The following is a 26,802-nucleotide window of genomic DNA, read 5'->3' as shown; positions in this document are numbered from 1 at the left end:
CTGTAAGATTAAAACATTTATATGAATGCCTGGTTAAAGAGATGCGTCTTTAATCTAGTTTTGAACTGGGAGAGCGACTCTGAGCAACGAACAGTATCAGGAAGGCTATTCCAGAGTTTTGGAGCTAAATGTGAGAATGCTCTCCCTCCTTTGGTGGACTTAGATATCCTAGGTATAACCAAAAGCCTCGAATTTAGCGATCTTAAAGAGCGCGATGGATTATAGGGCGATAGAAGATCCGTTAAATAAACTGGAGCTAAGCCGTTTAGGGCTTTATAAGTCAGTAACAATACCTTATAATTAATACGGAACTTTATAGGTAACCAATGTAGTGATGATAAGATAGGTGTTATATGATCATATTTTCTTGATCTGGTAAGAACTCTAGCGGCTGCATTTTGGACTAACTGTAGCTTGTTTATTGAGGATGCAGGACAACCAGCTAATAGAGCATTACAGTAATCTAGTCTCGAGGTCATGAATGCATGAACTAACTTTTCTGCATCAGAAACTGATAGCATATTACGTAGCTTAGCAATGTTTCTAAGGTGGAAAAATGCCGTTTTTGTAACATATGAAATATGATTTTTAAAAGACAGGTCGCAGTCTAGTATGACACCCAGGTCTTTTACTGTAGAGGATAAAGTAGCAGGACATCCTACTATGTTAAAGTTGTATTGTGAGAGGTTTTGTGGGCGGTTTTTTGAACCGATGAGTAGTACCTCCGTCTTGTCTGGATTTAATAGAAGAAAATTACGCGTCATCCAATCTTTTATATCTTTAACACACTCTGGATTCAGGACATTGGACATTCAGGACAATTCAGGACATTACACACAGATCAGTCAATTACCCAGGTGTCCTTTTTGTAATTTCCCCCCTTAAATTACACTAATCACTTGCCTTTGGGATAACAGGAAGTCAGAATATGTGAAAATTGCATAATATTATACAATATGATTCATTTGTAATGTTCTTTTCCCATATTTAAAACAAACCGAGCTACATATTGTGAGTCATATTCTATTTTCACTGTTTATCTGTTGAATCCTCATTATAGAAGACTATTTTAAAATGAAGGAAAATGTATTGTAACAACTTTCTCTTTATGCCAGACATAATTGATACCTCGAATCACAAGGTTTGTTTGGCCGTCATTTGGAATTTCACACGAAACGATTTCCCGTGCACATTTAGCATCAGGGTTTTTTACGCACAAATTCACCACGTTGACCAACACTACACTATTGACAGTAGAAAATAGACCTTTCTTTGTCGGCGAAATTTCCCTAATGTGACCATCTACTTTAAAAGGTGATCAGACTTTCTACATTTGACTAGGGGGAAATAAAATTGGCGAGAACACCATATACATATAGGCTTGCATTTAAGGGGGCCAGAATATCAGAGACTTGGCTGGGCTCTCTTGATATTGTCCAATAGAAAACCACTAGCAACCGCATAGAAACGCCCAATTGTTGCGGTAAATTGTGCTCAACAAGCACCACTCACATTTTCTTTATAGGAAATTCAAAATCTTATTATACATAAAGATCTGAAATTTTCTAAAGCAGGCACAAGAATTTCAACGCTTCAGGAAGTTATTTTCTGGGAAATCCATCCACTCACAATCTGACTAGAAAAATCCATCCAAGAGTATTTTTCTCCTGTTTAAACCAACAGTATTTGTTCTCAAAACAGATATTCCGTAATAGAATGTATATAGTTGTTATATTTATTGGTTGTTATAAAGCACAAAACACAGCACAGTAGCATATGGAGTCTTGTCAAGATCAAATTAGACCATCATTTCGATTTGCAGCCATTTTGAAAGAATCCAATAAGTATGTTAAAGCGATTTTTCAAGCACCGGTTCCCCATGTGGACGTGGAAGGTTTTGAATGGAAGTAAATTACCCCCAAACAGCCTTCCACTTAAACAAGGACAAAGAGGACCCATGTCTGCCGGTCATCCCTGTGGTATTTTGAACGCCGCAAGCATCTGTTCCAGTGAGTGAAGTGAACAGTCTATCAGTGACAAGACGGCTTAAAGTACAGCACTCAAGAATGCAGCCGTGGAATGGAAAGATAAAACTAGATCACAATGGGCTAGATGATTCATCCATGTTTAATGTAGATTTTGTAACATTTTCAAGTGCCGATAAAACATGAACATTGAGTTTTACAAATGATGCTACTGGAATGATATCAACCAAAACAAGGTATAAAAACGTATTTTCTTGTAGCCTCCATCCTAAATCCATTTTTCATTTTAAATACAAATTTTCCACAATAATGATCCAAGACACCATGTTTTAAGACGTAAGAAAATAAATTAATTGCTATGAAGTCTGAGACAAATTTGTTTGGAATTTTTTTTTGTTGATGCAGATATTCGACCGATTTAAAAACATCAGCACAAAAATCATGACAAATTAAGATATGTAGTGAAACAGACACTAAATACAACACACAATTATTTGGCCAGACACCCACTTGATAATATAAGCAAATACTGTGACTTAAGAGAATATAGTGTTTTATGTGATATAATGTAGTGCAAGCTGGATATTTTTTTTAATCAAACGGATTAAACAGCTTTTACATTTCCACAAATAAAAGCCGAAGTTATGCCAGACTTCAATGCATCATCTGAGGAATGGAATGCTTTCATTAAAAAAAAAACGTATGCATAGTGTTTTTTTTTTCTTTAGTGTTTTTACATCCATCAAGATGACACCTAGTCACAATTATTAGCCGTATAGGGGTATTATACAATACTCCAAAATAATTAACAGCATATTTTGTTTGTCAGCCTCATAAAAACTCGTTATCCCATAAACGTGTTTCCCGTTTCGACTCATTCCACGTGTCTGTACTTGGTGAAAAGGTTGTAAAGCACACGGAGTGTTGATTTTAGGTCACAATTCACAATATCTGGAACAAAACAGAGGAACAAAAAAAATGACTTTTGACATTTGAGAACAAAAGCTTTTATACGGTTACAATTCGGTCTCGCTCTGAAGAACTCCTTGAGCAGCTAAAAACACACATTCAGTGCATAGTTTCTTCAGGTCCAGTCCTTATGTGAATTGATTTAAAGCATGAAGTGGATTTATGCAATGTTAAATAATGTACCTGACTCTTCAAGGACTCTGAATGGCATTATAACCTATAAACCTAGACACATTTAACTTGAAATCATTCAAATACACACACACAAACAATCATACACAGTATAAAGACTACTTTCATACACTATAAATGAATAGTAGTGTATAGAGAGAGAGCTGTATAATTGTGGTATTTGTGTAGTATTTATAATAGTATGTGTATATTATGGATACTGTATATGTGGCATAACAATCTGTGTGTGTATATGTGTATATGTACAGAGATGTGTATATATATATATATATATATCAACATTTTTTGAAAATGGGTTTCAAAGTGCAAGCTTTGGAAAACGACACCGCTATCGTCTCCATGTAAACCACAAAAATGCGAATTTGTGAAAATGGTGACGTCATGCGCATGCGTATTACAGGTTCAGTCTATAGGCATGTACATTTCTTTGCAGTGACATCGCCAACTAACGGTACTGGCCTGGCAGCGTTTTTAATCGTTTTTGTGGATCCGTGTGAACGGGATTGTTTTGACAACGTTGTCGTCGTTACGCAAAAAACACAAAGGAAGACTTTGTTTTTAGTACATTGTTGTGTCGTGTAAACATATCCTGACTATTATTAAGGGAGGGAAATGGTACTAACTATTCTTAACTGAATGTAAATGACAATGTAACTAAATATTATTAAGCGTAGGAAAAGTTCTAACTAACTATTCTTAAAGGATTAGTTCACCTCAAAATGAAAATGTCCTGATAATTTACCCCAATGCCATCCATCTTGGAACATCTTGTTCATGTCTTTCTTTCTTCAGTGGAAAAACAAACAAACAATGGATTTCAATCGCAACCAAATTGTTGAAGTCCAAATCAATGCAGTTTCAAAGGGCTCTGCACGATCCCAGCCGAGGAATAGGGTCTTATCTAGCGAAACGATCGGCCATTTTCTAAAAATAAATAAAAATGTATATACTTTTTAACCACAATTGTTCGTCTTGTGCTGGTCTGCGATGCGCCAGGCATTACGTAATCACGTTGGAAAGGTTCACGTCATCTGTCTAAGTTATTTGTCGGTGTACTCCGGTTCTAAAAGGTAGGGAAGGGTGAAAAATGTATCTCATTTTCTCCTCCAACTTCAAAATCGTCCGACATCTTTGTTTTAATTTATTTTTATTTTTTTCTTCGTGACGTTTCCAACGTGATGACGTAATACGTAGTGCATCTCGGAGATGGTACAAGACAGGCATTTGTGGTTAAAAAGTATGTATATGTGTGTATATACATATATATATATATATATATATATATATATATATATATATTTATTTATTTGAGAAAATGACCGATCGTTTCGCTAGATAAGACCCTATTCCTCGGCTGGGATCGTGCAGAGCCCTTTGAAACTGCATTGATTTGGACTTCAACAATTTGGTTGCGATTGAAATCCATTGTGTGGAGAAAAATCCTGAAATGTTTTCCTCAAAAAACTGAATTTCTTTTCCACTGAAGAAAGAAAGACATGAACATCTTGGATGGCATTGGGGTGAGTAAATTATCAGGACATTTTCATTTTGAGGTGAACTAATACTTTAAGGAAAGAAAACTACCAATTAATTAACTGAAGGAAAAAGTAATAACCAACCAACTAACTAAACTTTTTAAAATCATTTTGATAAATTAAAAAAATTATAATATTAATATTCAAAAACTGAGAATTATGTATAAGATATACTGCAAACAAAAAATATATATATTATATGAATAAAATAAAATTTACAGCACAATCCAAGAAAGGCCTGTTTTTAATGTCATTTAAATATTTTTCAATTATCTCAGAAACTTGCATATGCGAGGCATTTAAGAAATTAACTTTCAGGTTAAGAGCAACATTTGACAATTGGCAAAACATCAGTAGCAGAGTACAGCCCTGACAAGACAAATCCTTTTACAATGATAGGATTAGCAGAAAACAAAGGCATAATTACCCTCAGGCCTGGGTTTGGGCCTCTCCAGGCCACCGTCCTGCATCAGCTCGAACGAGAAAGACACATTATGAACCTGCAGAGAAAAAAGAAACAACCATATTTTGACACCTTGAAGAAGTACAAAGTGGGGTATGCATAAAAAAAAGGTGATTTCCCAAATCTGGACTGTAGAAGGACCTAAAGCAGTTATCTCTGAAATCCACACACACAAGCACTGGATATTAGAAGGGAGCCACACATCACACCACTTATCCGTTTCCTGTGCAGAGGCAGATTACAGATGCATCCTGGTGCAACATGCCCATTTGGCACGGGCCGGGCGTGCTGGATGTGACCCAGGTGAGCAGCCTGTACTCTGGGCTGACTGTCAACACCACCCCCTCTCGATGACACTCAACACAGCACACCAGGATGGCCTTCCACACTGAAGCACGTTAACCGCCCATGTACTCAGAATGTATACCTTTTGGTCAAAATTCTCAGGGGTCAGGAAGAAGTTGTAGAGGGGAACGAAGTATCCTTCTAGAAGTCCCATCAGCAGGACCAGATACACACCATCTGCAAACTACAAACACGCCTCAGTCAGAACTCAATCGAGTCGTACACGCCAGATCGCAAATTTACATAAAAATGACATATGCAAATGTACATAAAACAGTGTTCTGCTTTAAGAAATAATACTTTAATTCAGCAAGGATGCATTAAAAATTTGGTCACTTACGCTCATGTTGTTCCAAACCTGTTTGAAAAAGTTTATTTCTTCTGTTGAACACAAAAGATACTTTAAAGAATGTTGGTAACCAAACAGTTGACGGGACTCCATAGTATTTTTTTTTCCTACTATGGAAGTTAATGGCTACCGACAACTGTTTGATTTCCAACATTCTATAAAATATCTTCTTTTGCGTTTAACAGAAGGAAGAAACTCAAAGGTTTGGAACAACATGAGGGTGAACTATATTTAGGTGAACTATCCCTTTAAATTAATCAAAAGTGACAGTGAATCAATTTCTATTCATCAAGGAATCCTGAAAAAAAGATCACGGTAAATATGAAGCAGCACAACTGTTTTCAACATTGATGATAATAATAAGAAATGTTTCTTGAGCAGCAAATCAGCATATTAGAATTATTTCTGATGGACCATGTGACACTGAAGATTGGAGTAATGATGCTGAAAATTCAGCGTTGCATCACAGGAATAAATTAGATTTTAAAATATGAAAAAAAATTCAATTCAAATTAAAAATAAAATAATTTTACTGTTCTAACTTTTGATTAAACAAATGCAGCCTTGGTGAGCATAACAGACTTAGCAACCCTTTAGCATCTTATTAGTTTACTACTATTTTGCAACCGTAAACAGCCTATATATAAGCTAATTAACTACTTTATTCAGTGAAGAATAGTGTATATTTCTGACACAAAGCGATCATATGTGTTCAGAAAACTTGAAAAATAAAGTAAAAATCGAATGGAAGCTACTTTCATTTCTATTTTCATGGAGCTTTTGTGTCTGTTTTGAAGATTGAAAGCTTCAGTTCCCATTTTAGTTCCATGTAAAAGATCGACTGGAACAGCCAAATGGACTGTGGCATGTCAAATGAAGGGGGATTAATGATGACAGATCTGTAATTTCATTACATTTATTGAACAAATACCCTTTTATCATGTTGTTGATGCAACCATTTCATAAAATCACTGTAACGGATGATTTCTCATGGCTTAGCGCTTTAATTTATCACAGTCACAGGATATTTATTGTGTTGATCCATGTGTTAGTTACCTGTGTATCCAGTTCAGCAACCTCCAAGTTCAGTTTATTCAGGTGTTTGTTGACGAAGGTGATTAGAGTCTGTGGAAAACAGATGCGTATGTGGTCAGGCTTGTCTTAGGATGTCAATTCGGCTAATATTTGTGCTCTTGCATACCTTCTTCACGACATTCAGCTTGTCAGGAGCATGATCAAACAAGGTATCAAAAGCATCACGCTCTGCATGGAAAAATGCATCCATGTATTAGAAAACAACTGAAACATTTACACAATCATTCAAAAGTTTGGGGTTGGTAAGATTTTCTTGCTGAATAACAGTATATATATATATATATATATATATTTTTTTTTTAAGTCTTACTGACCCCAAACATTTGAACAGTAGTGCATATAATATCTAAATGATATTCATTTTAATAATACTTACCATGCCTGCCAGATAATGCCCTATGAACAAAGAACACATCTATTAAATTATGACTGAACATGTAGTTAGAAAAACATCACAAGATAATTCCAGCTATGATATATATCTGTAACATAGCAGTCTTTGGCTGATATTAGAGTTTTTTTTATGATATTGCATATTTAAATGTTCATGCTCATTTCCTCTTTTCCATCATTAAATGCTCGATTAAAGTTCATCTTTAACAACATTGATTTAATTACATAGTTTAATGAAATCTTTAGTAAATCTCAAAATTAATATCCAATTTTCAGGATTTAAAATGATTAATTTTTGTTTTTTGCATTTTTAAAATGTATTTAGACAATCGTGTCGAATTTTAATATCGACCACTTGGTCATAACCGAAAAATATATTGGCTTATTGGTATCGGCAAGAATTTTAATATCGGTGCATTGTTTCATGTTATGCATTTCATTCATCTCTTGTGCAGCATGGGAGGTCATTTATCTTTCGTAATGCTACAGTCACTAAAATCCAGGCAAAAAAAAAAGTCAGCTGGTATTTGGGTGTGTGGAAGGGTGATCAAATTGATCAGGCAAGTCTGGGACTGCCCTGGACAAGGCTTTCTCCCCATGAGGCCCCCTCCTCCTCACTCTCTAATCACTCCTGCCAGCCATCAGCCTGGGCAGCAGCAGCTACTGTGTGTGTGATAACAGCCTCAGGAAGTATTCCACAAACACACACGTGCAAAAACACACACTTATCTCCCCAGCTGCCAGGTGCCTGCTGGACCGCTCTACAGTCAGCTGTGAAACATATGTATGCGTGTGTGTTTCCACACAAAGGGTGACAAAACAGCGCTATAGGCTAACCCAGACGCCATCTTGTAATCAGTGATCTACTGCACAATGATTGAATCATATGAAAGGAATCTTTACAAAAGATGCAAAAGATCATTAAACCTTGATATTGGCACATTTATGAACACATGGGGTGACATTTGGAAATTAGGGATGCAGCATTGACGTACTCGGTGTTGCCAGTGATCTCCTCCATAACCTGACGGGATTGGAGAATGCCCTCCCGTTTCTAAGGGAAAAGAAAAAGGGAACAGATTGGATATCAACGAGAGTCAGAATTCTCTAGAAGACTTAAGACACCACCATCTTTTGATATGTATAGTATCATATATAGCATAACATACAGATGTTTGCAGTCCTCATAGTTTCTATAGTCAATGAAAACGTATTAATATTTCCTGATATTTCCAAGTTTTCACTGACTTTGAAAAGAATGGAAACTTTGAGGACTGCAACTATCTGTATTGGACTCAATATCAAAAGGAAGACGATACAGAAAATTAAAAATGACAGCATCAACATCGGCAAGCTAGCATTAGTTAGTGAGGCTAATTAGCTTTAAATATTGGGGACAATTAACTAGAACTCCAAATTGAATTCTGTATCCGATGATTGCAAGAAAATATTGACTATTATCATTTGTAACATTGAGGTAAAGCAAGAAAATATCAAAAGGAATCATGACAAAATACAGATGAAAGTAAAGCTAATTAGCTTTCATCTGCACGTTCTATTCTTGCTTTCTTTCCTAAAATATATAGACAATAATTGGTATGACAACATCAACAAATGTACCTTTTATTTGATTTTGTGGAGATTTGTGAGAAGAATTTGTATGACAAGTTCATCAGAGAGTGTTTTAAACGCAAATAACAACAAAGATTTATTAGCAGTTAGCAGTTAGCATCAGTCAAAAACAAAGTCTACATACCTGGACCACAACCACCTGAATGGACACATGGTCAGGGAGGCGAATGGGCGCTCTGAAGTGCTGTGAAACCGCCACCAGCAGGTGAAGGATGGCCACAATGCTCTTAGCGTGAACCGCTAGCAAAAAACAAAACAAAAAAGATTAATTGCATTTATTATAAATGATTTATCCGTGCACATCATTTTATAAACATTTGTGCCCTCGTAATCTTTACTCAAAATTTCCCCTCCCTCTAATGACGCGTTTACTGGCGCTAGGGTGGAGCAACCTGTCACTCAAATGACATCACAGCAATAGCAAACCACAACCATCCAATCAATTCCCGATGGGCAAAATTAAGTCCCGCCCAACATTTTTATTACATTTTAGTCATTTCACTCAGATATACATAAGAATAGGGAAGAAAAGACTATCGCAACTTCCATTTCATGCCCACTTTAAATCTTAACATTCCTTGAATGTATTAAAACCAGTATTGGCACGAAACAAGCTGAGAAGTAGCCTTAGATCTGTGAATTGTTACTTAAGGACACAGAATTGATGTTCTCCTCCATTTAATGCGAAAATCAATAGCGCATAAATCTTTCTGCCTCATAAAATGAACTGCAGTCTCTTTAGTGTCTCTTCCACATAAGTAGAGTGATTGAAATCCACTAAAAAAACACTGTTGCATCACCTTAAGTTTTTTCCAAGCCTTTGAAACTCAAAGCTGCGAGAAACACCCATCAATAGCATTTTAAACAGACTTTACTTTGTTGTAAAGCCATTTTGTGCACCGAAGCATCTCTAAGTGGACACTTTAAGCCAGGTCCATATTTAACATCACGTGACACTTGTCTTGTCTTGTCTTATTTAGGAACATTTGAACAAATCCTGCTGAAGCTCTAGGGACCTACAGTCGACGTTCCACTTGATGCTCCTGGTGGAGACCTTCAGCGCGTCATTGATTCTCTCCAGAACCGTCTGCAGCTTCTGCTTCTGGGCAATCTCAGACTGGGTCACCTCTGCAACATTTAGCTTCTCACCTTCAAGCTTTTCTACAGGACAGAAACACAAGGCCAAATCAGAATAGGGATGTGGGGAAGATCTCAAGTCCAGGTAGAACTTCCCTGATTAAGTGAAGTCAATTAAAACCAATCAGAAGAAGCCACATAGTAAAATAAACAGATTTGTACCAAAGAGCTTCTGGAGAACCTGTCCATCATAGAGATCTTCAGCCAGGTCCTTCACAATGATCCTTTCCCCAACCAGAACATCATTGATCCAGTCGATGAGGACCTAATTTAGGGAAAATCATGGGTGTAGTTTGGAAAGACATATGGGTGAATAAATGATGACAGAATGGACATTTTGGTTTTAAACACAAACCTTCATGAGTTCCTGGAGTTTTCGGTCATTTTTCGAGTTTGGGTCCACCATAGTGCGGACTTCATTTTCCTCTGTGAGAGAGAGAGAGACAGACAGGGAGAGGGAGAGGAAGGTGTAAGGGCTTATTATTAACCTGAGGGAGCATCAATTGAATAATCAGGCTACGGGTTCAGTACCTAGCATGATGTCCTCAGGATGAAGCTCAAAAGGTGTGGGACTCATCGGGAGATTAATGGCGTTCATCCCCTCCTCCTGCAGCTCCGATACTATATGGGAGACAGGACACATCGGGTGAGAGGTAACAAATTATTTCTGAATACAGTGGCCAAAAAGAGAGAGAAAAGAAACAGTGTTTTATTTCTTGTGTTATTGCTGTTTTATAAGGTTTCAAAAGATTTTCATTTCAAATAAGTGTTTTTTTAACTTTCTATTTATCAAAGAATACTGAAAAATATGAAGCAGCTCAAATGTCTTCAACATTGACAATAGACATCTTGCAGACTTGCGTGTGCTATCTGGGATGTTAAAGATCACTTCATCTAAAGCATCTGCTGTTTACCAACATCTGTCAGATGTCTTTAAGATGTCAGTTTTACATACATTCTAAATCATAAACATCTTAAATACATTTTCTAAATGTCTATTTTGAAAATCTGACAGGAAACGTCCTATAGATATATTGCAGATGAGCAAACACTCTAAAAAATACGTCTTCCAGATGTAAATGTACATCAAATAGACATCTCCGTGATGTAATAATAATAAATGTTTCTTGAGTAGCAAATCAGCACTCTAGCGGTTAATAAACAGAACTGCATGCGGAAAACATTGTAGCCGAAGCCACTTCTCTCTGTTTATGTCTATGACGAGTCACGCAGGTTACTGGGCTACTCCGCAGCGGTACGACCCGTACCAGTCTAAAATAGTCAATTTTTAGGTGTACCGTAGTGATTCAGGATAAGACAAAAACACGGTTTGGAAAATGGATTCATGATGTACTCACTCATATACATTTTGAACACAAAGTTATAGACTGCAGATTTAAATTAAATATTATTGTTTGTGCTATAAATATAATATTTAGCCACCAGAGACATCATGATAAGTTTTCAATAAGCAACTACCTAGAAATTACATAAAATACCTTAGCAACACCCTAGCAACAACACTATCATTACTTTTCAGATCCTATAAAATCCTATATTTATTAGACTTCAGGAAAACGTAGACATTCTCAACATCCTCTGAGAACAACCCAAGACTCCAGATCTTCGCTCCAACAGCAACCCAGCATGCATCACTGTCAACAGCGCTGATTATGGGGATGCGAACATCCTGTGCTGGATTCCAGAGGCCTCCCATGGAGGACGATATCCTATTAATCAACACCCTCTCGACCTCACGCACAGCTGCTCTCCTGCTGCTTCTTCTCGCTGACACGAGGGGTGCATCCAATCCAACGGCACGACAAAGATGCCATGCAACTTGTATTATGGGGAGCGATGAGGTTAACATGGGTGACTGCCTGGGAGGATGTTTAACAATGAGCACCACAATTTCTTCAGAAATATTAGTCATTAACAAGAACTTCACCAGAAGATCTCTCTTTTATGGTGCTTTTTGCACTCTATGAAGCTGAAACATGTAATTATATGGAGAGAATTGCAATTCTTTGTAAAAAAAAAAAATCACCAACCATTTAAGTTGTAGTAGTAATCATGTGTAATTTATATTTTCAATTGCAACTAAAGCAATAAACATAAAATGCACTGCATTTTGTGAAATAGCCCTTTTAAAAATCAAATCCTACATCAATTACCCATCCGGATCACAGTTCTCGTCCTGTGCGTGGGTGAATACGAGACTGAGAAATAGGCAGTCAGAGAATCCGAAGGCTCAGCTGCGTTTTTCTCTCAAACGGCCTTGCAAGTGCTGATGGATGCCGTGCAATCATTACAGAAGTGCACTCTGGGAATCGTGCAAACCCAGAAGAAACACTCGAATGTAATGGGTAGCGGGCACACAGACTAATTTACTTACTGGATAAGAGGCCAACAACAAAACTAATATATTTTTATTTGTTAAGGATGTGGATCACCAGAAGATTATTATTGGGTATTGTGGTCTAGTTTCGCAGCTGTTCTTGTCTCAAGGCTGAGATGACTGTTCTCATTCCTGTACAATAACAATCTCAAGCCTCGTCCAGACAGAATACCTTACATGGTTAGAACAACACTGCCAAAGCTGAGTGTTAGCTGAAGACAGAGCTTAAGAACACTTTATAATGTGCCAGCGTGTGATTTTTAGACTATAAAAAGTCTGAATATTGCTATTCAAGACTGTAGTTTAGAGGTTTTCATCAGAACGATTCGATGAGTCATTTTTAGGTGTGGTGGGTGAATATTTTGAAAGGCTTGTAATCATGCCTCCAAGGTGAATATTTTAAAGTGCTACTTGACAAAATGAAGCATAAAAAAATGACTAATGCATTTCGGAATAACTAAAGATAAAATCTTAAAATGAACCACTATGCATGGATGTGACACTTTTGATATCAGTGTGTTATTGAGCACAGTAGAGTGCAACAGTGTCCATTATTGAAGTAGTTTTTCACAAGGCATTCCACTGTTAAACGATTATTTACAAAATAAGAAATAATGCGGTCTGACAGATTCAACAACCTCAAAGCTCATAGGTTCGTCTTTATTAATAATTCAATTTTCCTACAGAGAAAATACATCTAATTTGTAGGCTACTTTTGCAAGCTGACAGTTCCACTCTGTTGCATCTGGCCATAGACTGTAAAAGATCTAGGCTAACTCTTATATCTAAATCTAACATTTCTGCTATTTGCCTTTCTAAAATAACTTAATTTTCGCAACCAATTCAAATCAATCGTCAATTTATCGGTTTTAGGACGAACTAGACATGTTCAAAAGAGAAGGTTTTCGATTCAACAACGTTAGAGAAGCGCAAGGGTCGGTTTAGTGAAAAGATTCATTGAAAAGATCCGACTCAAAAGAGCGATTCGTCCGATCATCGCTAAAAAGCGGCACAAACTTTAGAGTGTAACTTAAAACATTATATTTCTCGCTACTTTAAACACAGTCACACCCCGTTGTCGTTTCTTTTGAGGTTTTTAAAACCTAGCCTACACAAGAAACAGAGATGTTGACAGTGTTAACAAACGCTCATCCGTTGGAGGAGGGAATGATTTAGACTTCTGAAGTTATGCGGCAACTTGGGTAGGCTACTTTCAAGCAAAACGGCCATGACTAGATCAGCTGTTCAGTATTTAAAACGCGCAAAACATCACTCCTTGCAAAAATAGATTTTTTTTTTAGCTCAATCTACCTTCTTTCGCCTTTTTTCTCCTGACCAGAGTCCCACCAAGTTTTCCCAGAAACGAGTCATCTTTCTTTCTGGAGGACGGAGACTTTGGAGTTGGCGACTTGGGAGAAGACGGAGATTTCTGCGGGGAAGAAGCCATCAATAAACAGTCAGGGGCAGAAAAGTGTAAATAATATGTGATTTCCCCCGCTGAGGGAGTGCGTAAAATCCCAGGAACAGGAACGGAAACGGAATTCCAGCTGCCCAGCCTTCTAAAACGAGCTTCCCTTTTCCTTTGATCCCACCCTCTTTCCTGAGGGAGACTGGTCAGAAAGTTATTCGTAGTGAGCTGCCATTATACCATACAAGACTGCAATGTTGAGCTATAAAGTACGGAGCCAAAGGTAAAATAATCCGTACAAAAATAAATTAAACCAACAAACTAATGAAATAAAAAAGTCACTGATTTTGCTAAATGTAATCAAATGTTGAAAATGTAAGATATTTTTCAAAAGTTAATATTTTATATATAAATGCATAGAAATTTAGCATTTAATTGGCATATTATTAAACATCTAATTGTATGAAAATAAACATTTGAAAAAATAAAAAAACTTAAATTATTTGATAAAAGTCTATTATACATTTTAGAAAACAAGCATTTTGACAATATATATATTTTTAAAGAGAAAAGGAGAGCCCACTCATTGTTTTTACATTTATTAAATAAATTACACAAGGCAACAGACAGACAAGATTAAAACCAGAGCCATACGTACATTTTCTTATGCATTTCTTGATTCTTGAAACAATGACATTTGGTTTGACTTCAGAAATAGTAGACATTAAAGGTCACTTTAAGATATCCTGTTCATTGCGAGATAGAAACAAACACTCAACAAACACACTTTATCACTGCCATTAAACTTTGGCATCTATTGGAATATTCACTGAAGAACTGAACAAACATTCATTAAAAATGAACAAAAACAGGAAGATAAATCAAACTAGTAAAGAAAAAAAATGATTATAACTCTATAAATACAATTGCACCAGTGTGAATAAAATGTGTAGTCAGTCCTCTCACCTGTGCAACTTTGTGTTTGGAAATATTTTCAGTTAGTAAAGAGACACGTGTTTTGGTTTTAGGTTTATTTCTTTTGAAGAACACAAAAGGCAGCATTAAGTTGGGTTTGAATAAACGTCTTCAAATGAGGCTCTCTCAGTCTAAAGTAGAAGTTTAGGTCCAGTGGAACTGATATCCTCTGGACAGGATCATGCTCTCCAGATCCCGGTCCTCCGCTTTCTCCTTCAGCCGCTGTTCCTCCAGCAGACTGACCAGTTTATCTCTCCTCTCCACCACCTTCATGATCTCCACCAGCAGGCTCTGCTCCTCCGCCAGCTCGCTCGCACTCTTCTCGCAGTCTGGATATGGAGGGAATACAAAAGACAGGCCTATCATCAATAATCAGGTAAAGTATTGTCCATAACATCACATTTTCGCCATGTAACGAGGTTTTAAATCGCTTTCGAATAACATTGTATATTGTATGATAACTATAATTATTACACAATGACAGCTTTGTTCTGTGGCTTAACGCTGAATGTCTCCGTGGTAAACAGTGAGCTTCACCATCACCATCATGAAGAACTAAAATACACTTGTGTTTGCCGGAGGCTGAGGGACCAACCATTGACTTGCAAATGAAGACACTATCACCTTCCTCTGGAGCTATCAATTCCTGTTCACAAGTAAATGCGCTTCCACTTACAATATGTTTTCACTCTAACAAACCAATCATCTAATCCAATATCCGAAAAGTTGGTCCACAGACCTAAATGTTTTCACATTTAATGTGGAATACATCTAAAGTTGACAACCTTTATCTTTTTTCAAAACGTTATGCTGACCAAGGCTGCATTTATGTGATCAGAAATACAATAAATACTAAAATATTGTGAAATATTATTACATTTTAAAATAATTGTTTTCTATTATAACAGATTTTATAATAGAACATTTTATAATGGAATTTTATAATAGAAGATTTTATAACAGATTTTTTCTATAAATGATTTCTGAAGGATCATGTGACACTGAAGACTGGAGTAATGATGCTGAAAATTCAGCTTTACCATCACAGGAATAAATTACATTTTAAAATATTTTTAAATAATATTTACAAGTGAAACAAAATTTTTTTATATCGTGCAAAAGTCCATTTATTTCAGTAATTCAACTTAAAAGGTGAAACTAATATATAGACTCATTACATGCAACGTGAGAAAAATTATAACCAATACATATATTATAATATATAAAGTCTATGCAATATATTAGTTTCACCTTTTAAGTTGAATTACTGAAATCAATTAACTTTTGCACAATATTCAAAATTTTCGAGTTTCACCTGTATTTTAAATTGTAATATTTCAAAATATTTTGTTTTACTTTATTATTATTATCAAATAAATGGAGCCTTGGTGAGCATAAGAGACTTCTTTCAAAAACATAAAAAAAATAATTATTCAAAATTTTTGACATGTAGTGTACTGTATAAACAAACACACCTTCAGTGTTCATTCGCCGCCTCATGTCTTGCTGTAGCCGACTTTGAGTGTCCTCCAGCTCCAGTTCTTGAGCACTAGGGACAACAGCACGTATAAGACTTACAGAAACCTTGATCAATATCTAGAAGAGTCACAGTACTTACAAGATCATGAGTTCAGACTCGTATCGGGACAGTTTGTTCTTCTCCAGGACCAGTTTGAACCAGGTTTGTAGTAGCGCGGTCTCATCTGTGGAGTCGTCGCCTGTGAACACGAGATTGACTGAACATCGGCACACTGCTGTAACACAACTAACACTACTCAGCCCTGTGATGGTGCCACATTTCAATATGATTAGAATTTTGAACATTTGATTGAGATTATACATTTATATGATATGAGTCTCAAGCTTCTGATGAAAACCGTCCACATAATTAACAAGTCCTTTTCCAGTCATTTGTGATTACTGTAAAAAATTGTTATGTATACACAGTGGTGGCCAAAATTATTATTTAAAAGAAGTCTCTTTTGCTCACCAATGCTTCATTTATTTGGTCCAAAATACAGCAATATTGTGAAATATTTTTACAATGAAAAATCACTTTTCAATATGAATATATTTTAAAATGTAATTTATTCATGCGATCAAAGCTGAATTTTCAGCATCATTACTCCAGTCTTCAGTGTCACATGATCCTTTAGAAATCATTTTAATATGCTGATTTCAAGAAACATTTATCATTATTATCAATGTTTAAAGCAGGTGTGTACAATTTCTTTATCAGGATTCTTTGATGAATAGAAAGTTCAAAAGAACAGCATTTATCTGAAATAGAAAGCTATTAATAAATGTATATACGGTCACTTTTGATCAATTTAATGCATCCTTGCTGAATAAAATTAATTTCTTTCCAAAAAAAAAAAACTGACCCCAAACTTTTGAACGGTAGTGATAATGTTACAAAAGCTTTCCATTTCAGATAAATGCTGTACTTTTAAACTTTCTATTCATCAAATAATCCTACAACAAATTGCTTTCAACATTGCTAATAATAATAAATGTTTCTTGAGCATCAAATCAGAATATTAGAATGATTTCTGGAGGATCATGTGACACTGAAGACTGGAGTAATGATGAAAATTCAGATTTGATCACAGGAATAAATTGCATTTTAAAATATATTCAAATAGAAAACAGAGATTTTAAATTGTAATAATATTTCACAATATTACTGTTTTAATCATTTTGGCCACCGTATGTGTATGCATGTATGTACATACATATTCATATAATGTGTATAATATCATATATAATAATAATAATAATTTATATATATATATATATACACACATATATATATATACACACACACACAGTATGTACTTTTGATAAATAAAACATAGTAAAATATATTATAATATTCAAATACTAATAAAATAAAACAAAAGAAAAATACATATTTTGAAATAAAATAAAGAATTAATGGATACTGTCATTGCACAAAGCAATTTCTATATATTAGAAATATTTGTGCTTACATTAATACTAATGTAGCTAATTGTCTAATATAGTCAGTCCCACAATGTTAGTCTCCCACATTGACAGTTTCAGAGCATTGTTTACTACATACTTCCACTCTCCATCCATTTGGAGGCCGCAAATGTCAGTTAACAAAGAACCTATTCATCAAAAAATGCACACCCCACAGCCCCTCATCTTAACACAATTATCCTGACAAAGACACGTAAACATGCCGAACAATGGATCGTGGCAGGTCACAAAAGATTCACCCCCATGCATTTATTAATAGAATTCTGCTGCCCTCAATGAAGTCTGTTGATAGAAGACGCACTGCATCCTTGCTGTCCACTTTACAAAAGGGACGTCTTCTATACCATCTGCATCCTTGTAGCATTGTGGAAGACAGAGGCCAGGCCAGGAATAAGATGTCACATGACATTCTTAAAGCAAAAGATTTGCTTTCTTTATGCAATACTATGGAAACCTTCAACTATAGATCTAGAATAAAGGATTTCCAAGTGCATAGTAGTCTCATTCGGTTTAATATCTAACAATGCCCGTCTAGGTTTTAGGGTGTAAAAAGAAAAAGAAATTTCTATGAGGAAGCAGGAGAAATGGATTTCTAGGAGATGTTAAAATTCAATTTACAGTCCTTATAATTAGAGCTTAGAGCTTTCAAAATATGATTATAAACTCATTATGCAGCATGTTAAAAGGCTGCTGCGATTTGGCTTTTTTCATCGGAACGACTTGTTGCCTTTAATAATCCCCACGTAGATCAACATTCACCGAAATAATGAAACATCACATTTTCAGCTCATTTCGGAGGCACTTTTCCCTTTCTAGGCCTATTTACAGAACCCATTACCTCTGCAGTCATTTCAATATCATTTTTGATTCTAAATGGCCATTTAGTTTGAATGCAAATCACTATTATTTGAATCTCTAATTTTCCTCCTCTAAAAAAAAAAAAAAAGTCAAACAATAAGGCAGCAGTTTATTTGCATTATTTGTTGTCTTTGTGTATATGCCATATAGATCCGGGGTTAGTCTTCACGTAGTATTTATGTTGTGGTTCAAAATCTTTCTATGGACGATCACAATGCATTGACAAATCATACACAATTAAAATAAAACATTAATATAAAATTAAATTAAATCTGAAAATAAAAAATACACACATATATAAACATATACATACACACACACATATATACATATATATGAATTCAAGAACACGTCTATGGAATAAGCTTGTGAAATGCTAAATATTTCTCAAGTTTGCGTGCTTCATTTGTACAGCTGTCAGCAACCGAAATGAAAGTCATAAGTGTCATAACACCCCTTTAAATAATCATATCACCATCGCAAAGCGAGTGGGTGGAGACGGGGGACATGTAAGGACAATGGGACTGATAATGAGGCACTTTAAATAAAATATTTCCAGATGTAATAACGTGTGACTGTGTTAGAATATTCCGTACCAGTTTCTCCTCGGAGGACCTTCTCCAGATCCACACCTCTCTCCTCCAGAGCTCTCTGCTTCTCCTCAACTTCCTCCAGTTGTCTTTGGATTACCTGACAATCACACCAGACAACACGAATATACATCGATTAACTGGAATATGTGCAAATCATATGCATGTTTCTAAAGCATATTTCACAGCGAGGATAAATCTGACAAAACATCCTCAAAGAGTAGTTCATAAATGCGATAAGGGTTATCACTCTAGCTTAATATTTATTAATGACATTTATTGGAATACAATACTCTGGTGACTCATTTAGGTGTGTGTGTGTGTGTGTGGCATACCTGAGCCCTGTGAAGTCTTTTCAGCTGATCTCTCTTGGTTTGTTGGGCCGCGGTTTTCTCCGCTTTCTTCTGTGAGGTGTCACTGCGGGTCTTTATAGCAAATAATGAGCAAAAAAAGTAATGGTTCAAACTGGGCTTTGTGTTTTGTAGAAGATTGCACACAGTTTGAGAAGCTGAGAAGTGATGTTTACCCTTTGTGAGCCTGGTTCATGTTCCTCCTCACTGGATGAGTTGGACTCTTGTTGCTGTGGTTGCGGAGCAGAAGCTGTGGATACAAAAAATCTTTATCATTTAGGTCAAGGGATTTATCAGTCAATACCAAAATAAACAAATAAGAGCAGATTGAGACATCCGATGATAATGATTAAATAATAATAATAATTTATAGGCCAACACAAATTTAAAAATAAAGTGAAAATATCTTGAGCTTTAACCACAAACCGTAGTTCATGCATTTAACCAAAAACCCCATCGACTTCAGGACGATAAAATCAGAAGTGCAGAAATGCTAACTTTCTTCCGGGTTTTGGCCTACAAAAGTATGTCCTCCCTATGCTGAATATGAATGTACGTGAACCAGAATCGATCCATTGTTTGAAATTACATTTATGAAACTGTATCGCTATATCATCAAAACATTGTGCTGCCAATAACGTGGAATGAATATTGTTTTGATACATCACAAGATTAAAGTGCAGTGTTCCACAGTTACCTGACTATTGCATGCAGGGAATATAATGAAAGCTGGTGGGAGATTATAATACAAGAGATAACGGTGCTGCATATAATAACAATGAAGTTAAAAGAACACTCCACTTTATTTGGAAATAGGCTCATTGTCCAACTCCCCTAGAGTTAAACAGTTGAGTTTTACCGTTTTCGAATCCATTCAGCCAATGTCCGGGTCTGGTGGCTGCACTTTTAGCATAGCTTAGCATAGATCATTGAATCGGATTAGACTGTTAGCATCTCTCTTAGGAAAAATATCAAAACTCTTTGGTCATTTTTTAATTTAAAACTTGACTCTTCTGTAGTTACATGTACTAAGACTGACGAAAAACACTAGATTTATTTAAAGCTACGCTGAAGGGATGCATATCCCTCTAGAAAAAATAAATAAATAAAAAGTGCATGGATCTTGCAGAAAAAGATTGTTTTGGTTGCGCTTCATGCGGACGAATGCGACTCGAGGCACCAGGTTCGCCATTTTGTTTGTTTGTTTGTTTATTTATTTAAAAGGGACAATGCACATTAATGAACATAAGGTAAATAAGGTACGGTACAATTTCCAAATGTAAATGAGACAGATTTAGTCGTACAGACTAATTTTCATCTGGAGTTCCTGGAGAGATTTTGAGAGATTCATGGTAAATTTTTCGGTAACACTTTACAATAAGGTTCATTAGTTAACATTAGTTAACTACATTAGTTAACATTAACTAATAATTAACTGCACTTAAACAGCATTTATTCATCTTTGTTAATGTTAATTTCAACATTTACTAATACTTTATTAAAATCTTGTTAACATGAGTTAATGCACTGTGAACTAACATGAACACACAATGAACAGCTTTATTTATATTAACTAACATTAACAAAGATTAATAAATACTGTAACAAATGTATTGCTCATTGTTAGTTCATGTTAGTTAATACATTAACTAATGTTTAATAAATGAACCTTATTGTAAAGTGTTACCAATTTTTCTTATTATAAACAAACTTTCAGCTTCACTCTTCCTGAGCAAAGCTTGTGTACCGAGATGATGTGACACGCTTGGGGCGGGCGTATGACATATTTCCCATTAAATCTGTCTCCACCTTTCTAAAATGGAAATAATTTTTATAGTTTTACCCAAGGCCCCGTTTACACCTGGTATTAAGAAGATGATAATTGGATTGAGATTGAGGATTGGATTGAGAATTTTTCTTCAATCCAATCACAAGTGGATGCGCTGTATACGGGGGGTCTAAAACGTTTTGAGTTTCGATCACTTCCAGAGGTAGTCGAAAACACATTCGACGGGTTTGCTTTCGTGGTGAAAACGCTCACGTGGTTGAAAAAGTCCAAAACATTATACGAAGAGTGCTAGCCAGACGGGATTTAAACGTTTGAAGGCCTAAGTTTGGTTTGAAGACGAAAAACGTACCAAGCACATTGTTCTCACACCATTCCTGATTTCTAACACTCACTCACATATCTTACATACGCATGATGACGGAAACGGTTGTGTTCAGAAGAGCGCCTGGAAAACATTCTACCTCTTACACTTTGTGCTCTTCTTTATTGATTTTAAACCACTTTTAAACTGCAGAAAAGTGTAACTGTAATTGTAAAACTGTAAAGTGTAAAAGTGTAACTGTAAAGGGTAACTGTAATTACCTTTGCTTCTAAACCTGGAAAGAATGGTCAAGATGTCTTTCTGGTCGTCTCCTTTGCTCTTATCTGCTCCTTCGCCCCTCTTAATGCGCAGGGAGGAGAAGAAATTGAGTTTTCTGGGCGGTAAGGAGGCAATGTCATCTTTTGTGCCCTTCTTGGAGCTGAGAGCCACCTGCTCCAGTAACGTCGTGAGCTCGCTTCCAGTCCTCGCTCTGGACTGACTTTCATCCGCGGACACGCAGCTGTGTTCCTCATCCTGGTTGCTCTGAATACTGCTGCCAAGCAAGCCACTGAGGTTGAAGGAGCCCTCAGACAACGGCCTGGCTTTCAAAGGCCGGTTTCTCCTGAGGACCGCAGGGTTGCTCCCTTTGCTGGAGGAGAAGGACTTCCGGAGACTGCTGGCCCACTGCTGGAAGCCGAAGAGTGGAGGAGTGGGCTCAGGTTGGGGACGGCTTGGTTTCGGTGGAGCTTCTGGTTCTGGTTGATCGTTTTGAGGAGTCGTAAAGGTCCTGTCATGTTGTTCCCCTTCAGAAGTTGAGGGCTTTCCAGGTGTGGTTAACTCCCAGTTGAGCAGCTTCTCCTTCTCGGATAAAGACAACGTGAGCTTCCTCTTGGGGCTGAGGGAGCTCGCCTCTGAGGGAACGGCTGGGACGACAGGCTCTGGAGAGGAAGTGCTGGGTTTTGGGGTTTCAGGATGAAAATGTGCGCGATATAGAGGGATCTTTGGGATCTCATCAAGAGCTGTTGAGTTCTTGTCCTCCAGTAGGGGGCAGTCAGACTGTGTCGCAGGCTTTGTTGGGGAGAGCTGTGTGAGAAAAGACTATCTTTAACAGCTCATGGATAGAGGAACTTCAGAACAGTGACAAATCAAACTATTTATACACTGTTTTGGCAATTTAGTTCAAGAAACCACCTAAAAGCTGGATGCAATGACTGATAATTCAGAGAGAGACGTGATGAAAAAGTGAATGAAAATATATTTACAGATTCATGGATCTCCTCGAAGTCCGAGTCTCCATCTTCCTTGTCGGGGGCTTCAGCTTTATCGTCTGGTTTCCCACGGTGAAATTTCTTAAGCAGGACGAGGGGCAGGGCTGGGTGAGGAAATGATGCCACAAAAGAGCTTTGAGATGTGATCACAGATCGAATGAACATTATTAATAGCAATAAAAAAACATGAATAATGGTTAAATGAATGGATAATACTAATAATAATCATGCTATATATGTTGAGAAATGGCTACCTAGCTTAAAAATGTCTGTACATACATCACCAGCACAATTTTTTTCATAGCTAAATTCATAAATTATTGTTGTTGTTATTAAATCACATAACATAAATAATAACTCAGTGTTTTTATTTATTTGGAAACAGTACATGGTTTTTCTGAATCATACTCTGTTGAGAAATGGCTTTACCCACTTTAAAATGTCTGTACAGCACCAGCACAATTTATTTCAGTGCTAAATAATATAGTATTATTATTATTAATATTATCATCATTATTATTGTTTGTTGTTAAATCATGTAATAATAATTCAGTCACTTTTTTGAAAACGAGAAACAATAGTGAAATTCATAAAATAAATAAATAATTATTACTATTTTTGTTAATTGTTGTTAAATTAAAGAATGATAATGACAATAATAGTAATCATATTATTTTAATTATTATTATTCAGTAAAATGTTTTTAAAAATTAGAGACAAAAGAGTGAAATACAGCATTGAATTACTCTCAGAATTTTAATTCATCCATTTTGGCCAAGTTATACTTGTAAGGAATCTGACATTGTAAACTAAGGCTAAATTATGCTAATAACTACATATTATAGCGGAACACTCAAAATTAGCAGAACGGATTGTAATTGCTTTTGTCTCTGAATCAATAGCTGTGAAACAGACCAACAGCGCCCTCTAGAGAAGGTTTTCTTTTTTTGGTTTCAGATCAGTCATTTACTTCAGAGCTAAATATAAAGAAATTGAGCTCTGATAATGAAGAACACGTGCTCAGGCTGCATTAGCTTTTATAAATAGAACATGTATGACGCCTGATATTAATCCAGTGAGGATTAACAAACATGAATTCAGAATCAGATTAGCGCACGTGGCACCCGACATCACAGCCACTACAACACGTTCAGTCGAGACACAGAGACTCTGAGCTCTTCAACAACCTTGAGCAGAAAAATCTCTCCTCATATAGTGTATCGTGGCTGACAACACGAGCTCAATGGGAAGGAAAACACTGTTTGAAGGTTCCATGGTTGTTGTTTTCATGGAACGCTGAAAGAATGATACTTACTGGATCGAATTTTCTTCCTCCAGAGGTTGTTCTTGTTGGTTATGTCTCCTTTTGCAGTGGAGTGTTTCACTGATGAAAAGAAGACATCAGAATGAACCAAAAACCCACTATTTTACACACTTAAGCCATCATTAATGTATAAAGCAAAGGGACAGGCCCTTGGATATGTGACTTGTACGTGTCCAAAAACATTTTGGGGCCATTGAAAAAAGGCAATATTATGAGATCCTGTGAAATAGTAAAACTGAGGAAAACAGAGCTTTTCACTGACCTTTCTGCAGTTGAGAATCGAGACATGCAGGTGCAGAATCTGCAGGATCGGGATTTTTACATGAATCTTTGACTTCACTACAAAAAAATATACACAAGAGGCGTGCAGTGTTAGACAGGATGTTTTTAGCTTTCACACTAATTATCATTTTAAAATAAATAAAAAAAAAATAAAAAAAATCAATCATACTTATTAATATTATTTATTATTAATGCTGAAGTTAAAAATGTTCATGATAAAGTGGAGATATCTCCGTCTCATATGGGCCGTCAACACACGTGACTAGTACACAAGTCTACATTTGAGCTCTTGTCGTGATACATGATTAGACATTCACATTTGTGGTGAGTTATGAACCGACCTCATGTTTATGAGCTCTGTTGAGTCTGAGAGAGCCTGCACATCTGTGCTCTCAGCCGGAGCGCTGGGCTTCCACACACACTTCTGAGTTCTGGAGTCTGACTCGGCTCCTGCGGGGTCCACGCACACACACACACGACACACTCGATTCATAAACCGGACTTCTGCTATCATGCTCTTTATGTTGGGAAATGACTACGTACCTTAAACATTTGTACATCACCAGCACAACAACTAATAATAATAATGCATTTAATTTAATTACTAATCTTTTATTGGTTATAGTATTATTACCACATAGTAAATAATTAAATTTACTTTGTAAATATTAAAAAACAACATGATTGAATAATTATTCATTATAAGACATTATTATTATCATCGTTAACAAATCTAGATATTTTTTATAATATTATAAAAACAATAATATTTTCATTTTATAAATAATAAAAAAGATAATTATTTGGCAACTTAACTGGATAAAATAATAATAATAATAATAGTATTAATAATAATAATAATAATAGTATTAATAATAATAATAAAATGCAATCTTCCAAACAGTTATTTTAATTACTTTATTAATTTACATCATCATCATTATTACAGCACAACATTCGAATCAATTATTAATTTAGTTACTTTATTAATTTCCTTCATCCTTAATAATAATAATACTGATGTAAATCAATAAATTAATGTATTATTGTTCTTGTTCATGTGATAATAAATTACTTTTTTTAAATGTACATTATTATTATCATCGTTATGTGATAATATAATAATAAAGTAAATGAATGCAATATGTAAATTAATAATTGAATTATTATTGTTGTTATTACTATTAATGACATTATTATAAACCACATACATATATCTATTGAAGATGAAATTTCAAACTAATTTCAAACTAGTAAAATGTTACAGGAAGACTTCAGTTGATGACTATTCAATGGCTTGTAAAAGCTGAATTCCTGTTTGAATGACAGTATAAGGTCATTGAAAACTCAGATGATGGTATATAAAAAACACCCCTATATGAACTAATATCTCATCTCTTAGTTAACAGTTAAATCTAGTCCTTATGAACGGCTGTTTAAATGAGTGCTTTTCAGTTCAGTTTCACCATGTAGCTCATTCTTTCCCTCAAATACACTCCATGATCAACATTCATGTGTACGCTGAATAATGCACTCAATACTGCATCTGTGTCTGTCAAATGAGTTAGACATAGCAGGAGGTCTTCATTCATTTTTGACCCTGTGAATCTGTATTTGCAATTTAAGTTTTAAATAAGCAAAATTCATGAATAAATTAAAATGTAACTCAAGCTCTGTTTGGGGTGCGAGAGACGCAAGGACATTTTAAGAGCTCGATAAATTTACATTTGTGTGTTATAAAGGTATATTTTCTAATTTTTCAAATGTCCTGTATTATCAAGTCAACCTCAACAGAACATGAAGGTTAAAAATTCATAAAGTCTTTTTTTCATGATTATTCTGTATCATTTGAGATCAAAATAGGAGGCAATGCAGTACCCAAAAGAAGATCAAAGGACAGGATAGAAAAGGCCCAAAAGAACCAAGTTGAGTTGGACTATACAAGAATTCAGACATCATTTTAAATGGGTCTGATGTATGTACCTAAAAAAAAATTTGCAAAAAAAAAGAAAAAAGGTTGACGTTCCAATGCTTTAAATCGTGGGATGTGAAGTTAAAAAGTGTGGGGAAAAAAATTATTTGACAAAATGGGGAGGGTTGTGTTTGTGAATTGTGGGTGTGATATATTTAGCACAGGGTTAATGGAGCGCTGACCTGT

General features: G+C 35.7%; 2 protein-coding genes across 5 annotated transcripts in view; both read right to left on the bottom strand.

Annotated features, from left to right (window-relative positions):
* Positions 1-1,714: 1,714 nt before the first annotated feature.
* parvaa (parvin, alpha a) lies at positions 1,715-14,152 on the bottom strand. The gene is made up of 13 exons (XM_079603309.1): positions 13,805-14,152; positions 10,627-10,716; positions 10,451-10,521; positions 10,258-10,360; positions 9,979-10,119; positions 9,083-9,198; positions 8,322-8,380; positions 7,310-7,329; positions 7,040-7,101; positions 6,895-6,963; positions 5,572-5,673; positions 5,109-5,181; positions 1,715-2,936 (listed from the first exon to the last, which is right to left on the bottom strand). The coding sequence occupies exons 1-13, from the start codon at positions 13,938-13,940 to the stop codon at positions 2,860-2,862; spliced, it is 1,119 nt and encodes a 372-aa protein (XP_079459435.1). The 5' UTR covers positions 13,941-14,152; the 3' UTR covers positions 1,715-2,859.
* Positions 14,153-14,485: 333 nt separating this feature from the next.
* mical2b (microtubule associated monooxygenase, calponin and LIM domain containing 2b) overlaps positions 14,486-26,802 on the bottom strand; it is a 44,645-nt gene continuing 32,328 nt past the window's right edge. For all 4 annotated transcript variants that reach the window (XM_079602858.1, XM_079602852.1, XM_079602853.1 and 1 more), the window contains 11 exons: positions 24,986-25,094; positions 24,625-24,701; positions 24,354-24,422; positions 23,033-23,142; positions 22,052-22,853; positions 19,857-19,930; positions 19,666-19,755; positions 19,337-19,430; positions 16,495-16,594; positions 16,352-16,425; positions 14,486-15,205 (listed from right to left, as the gene is read on the bottom strand). In XM_079602858.1, coding sequence (XP_079458984.1) covers positions 15,021-15,205; positions 16,352-16,425; positions 16,495-16,594; positions 19,337-19,430; positions 19,666-19,755; positions 19,857-19,930; positions 22,052-22,853; positions 23,033-23,142; positions 24,354-24,422; positions 24,625-24,701; positions 24,986-25,094 — 1,784 coding nt within the window. In that variant the 3' untranslated portion in view covers positions 14,486-15,020. The remainder of the gene's footprint in view (positions 15,206-16,351; positions 16,426-16,494; positions 16,595-19,336; positions 19,431-19,665; positions 19,756-19,856; positions 19,931-22,051; positions 22,854-23,032; positions 23,143-24,353; positions 24,423-24,624; positions 24,702-24,985; positions 25,095-26,802) is intronic.

The sequence above is a fragment of the Phoxinus phoxinus genome (assembly GCF_949152265.1).
Source record: "Phoxinus phoxinus genome assembly, chromosome: 25".
NCBI lineage: Eukaryota > Metazoa > Chordata > Actinopteri > Cypriniformes > Leuciscidae > Phoxinus > Phoxinus phoxinus.
The sequence above is the reverse complement of the archived record's forward strand: the minus strand, read 5'-3'. Positions and strand labels throughout refer to the sequence as shown.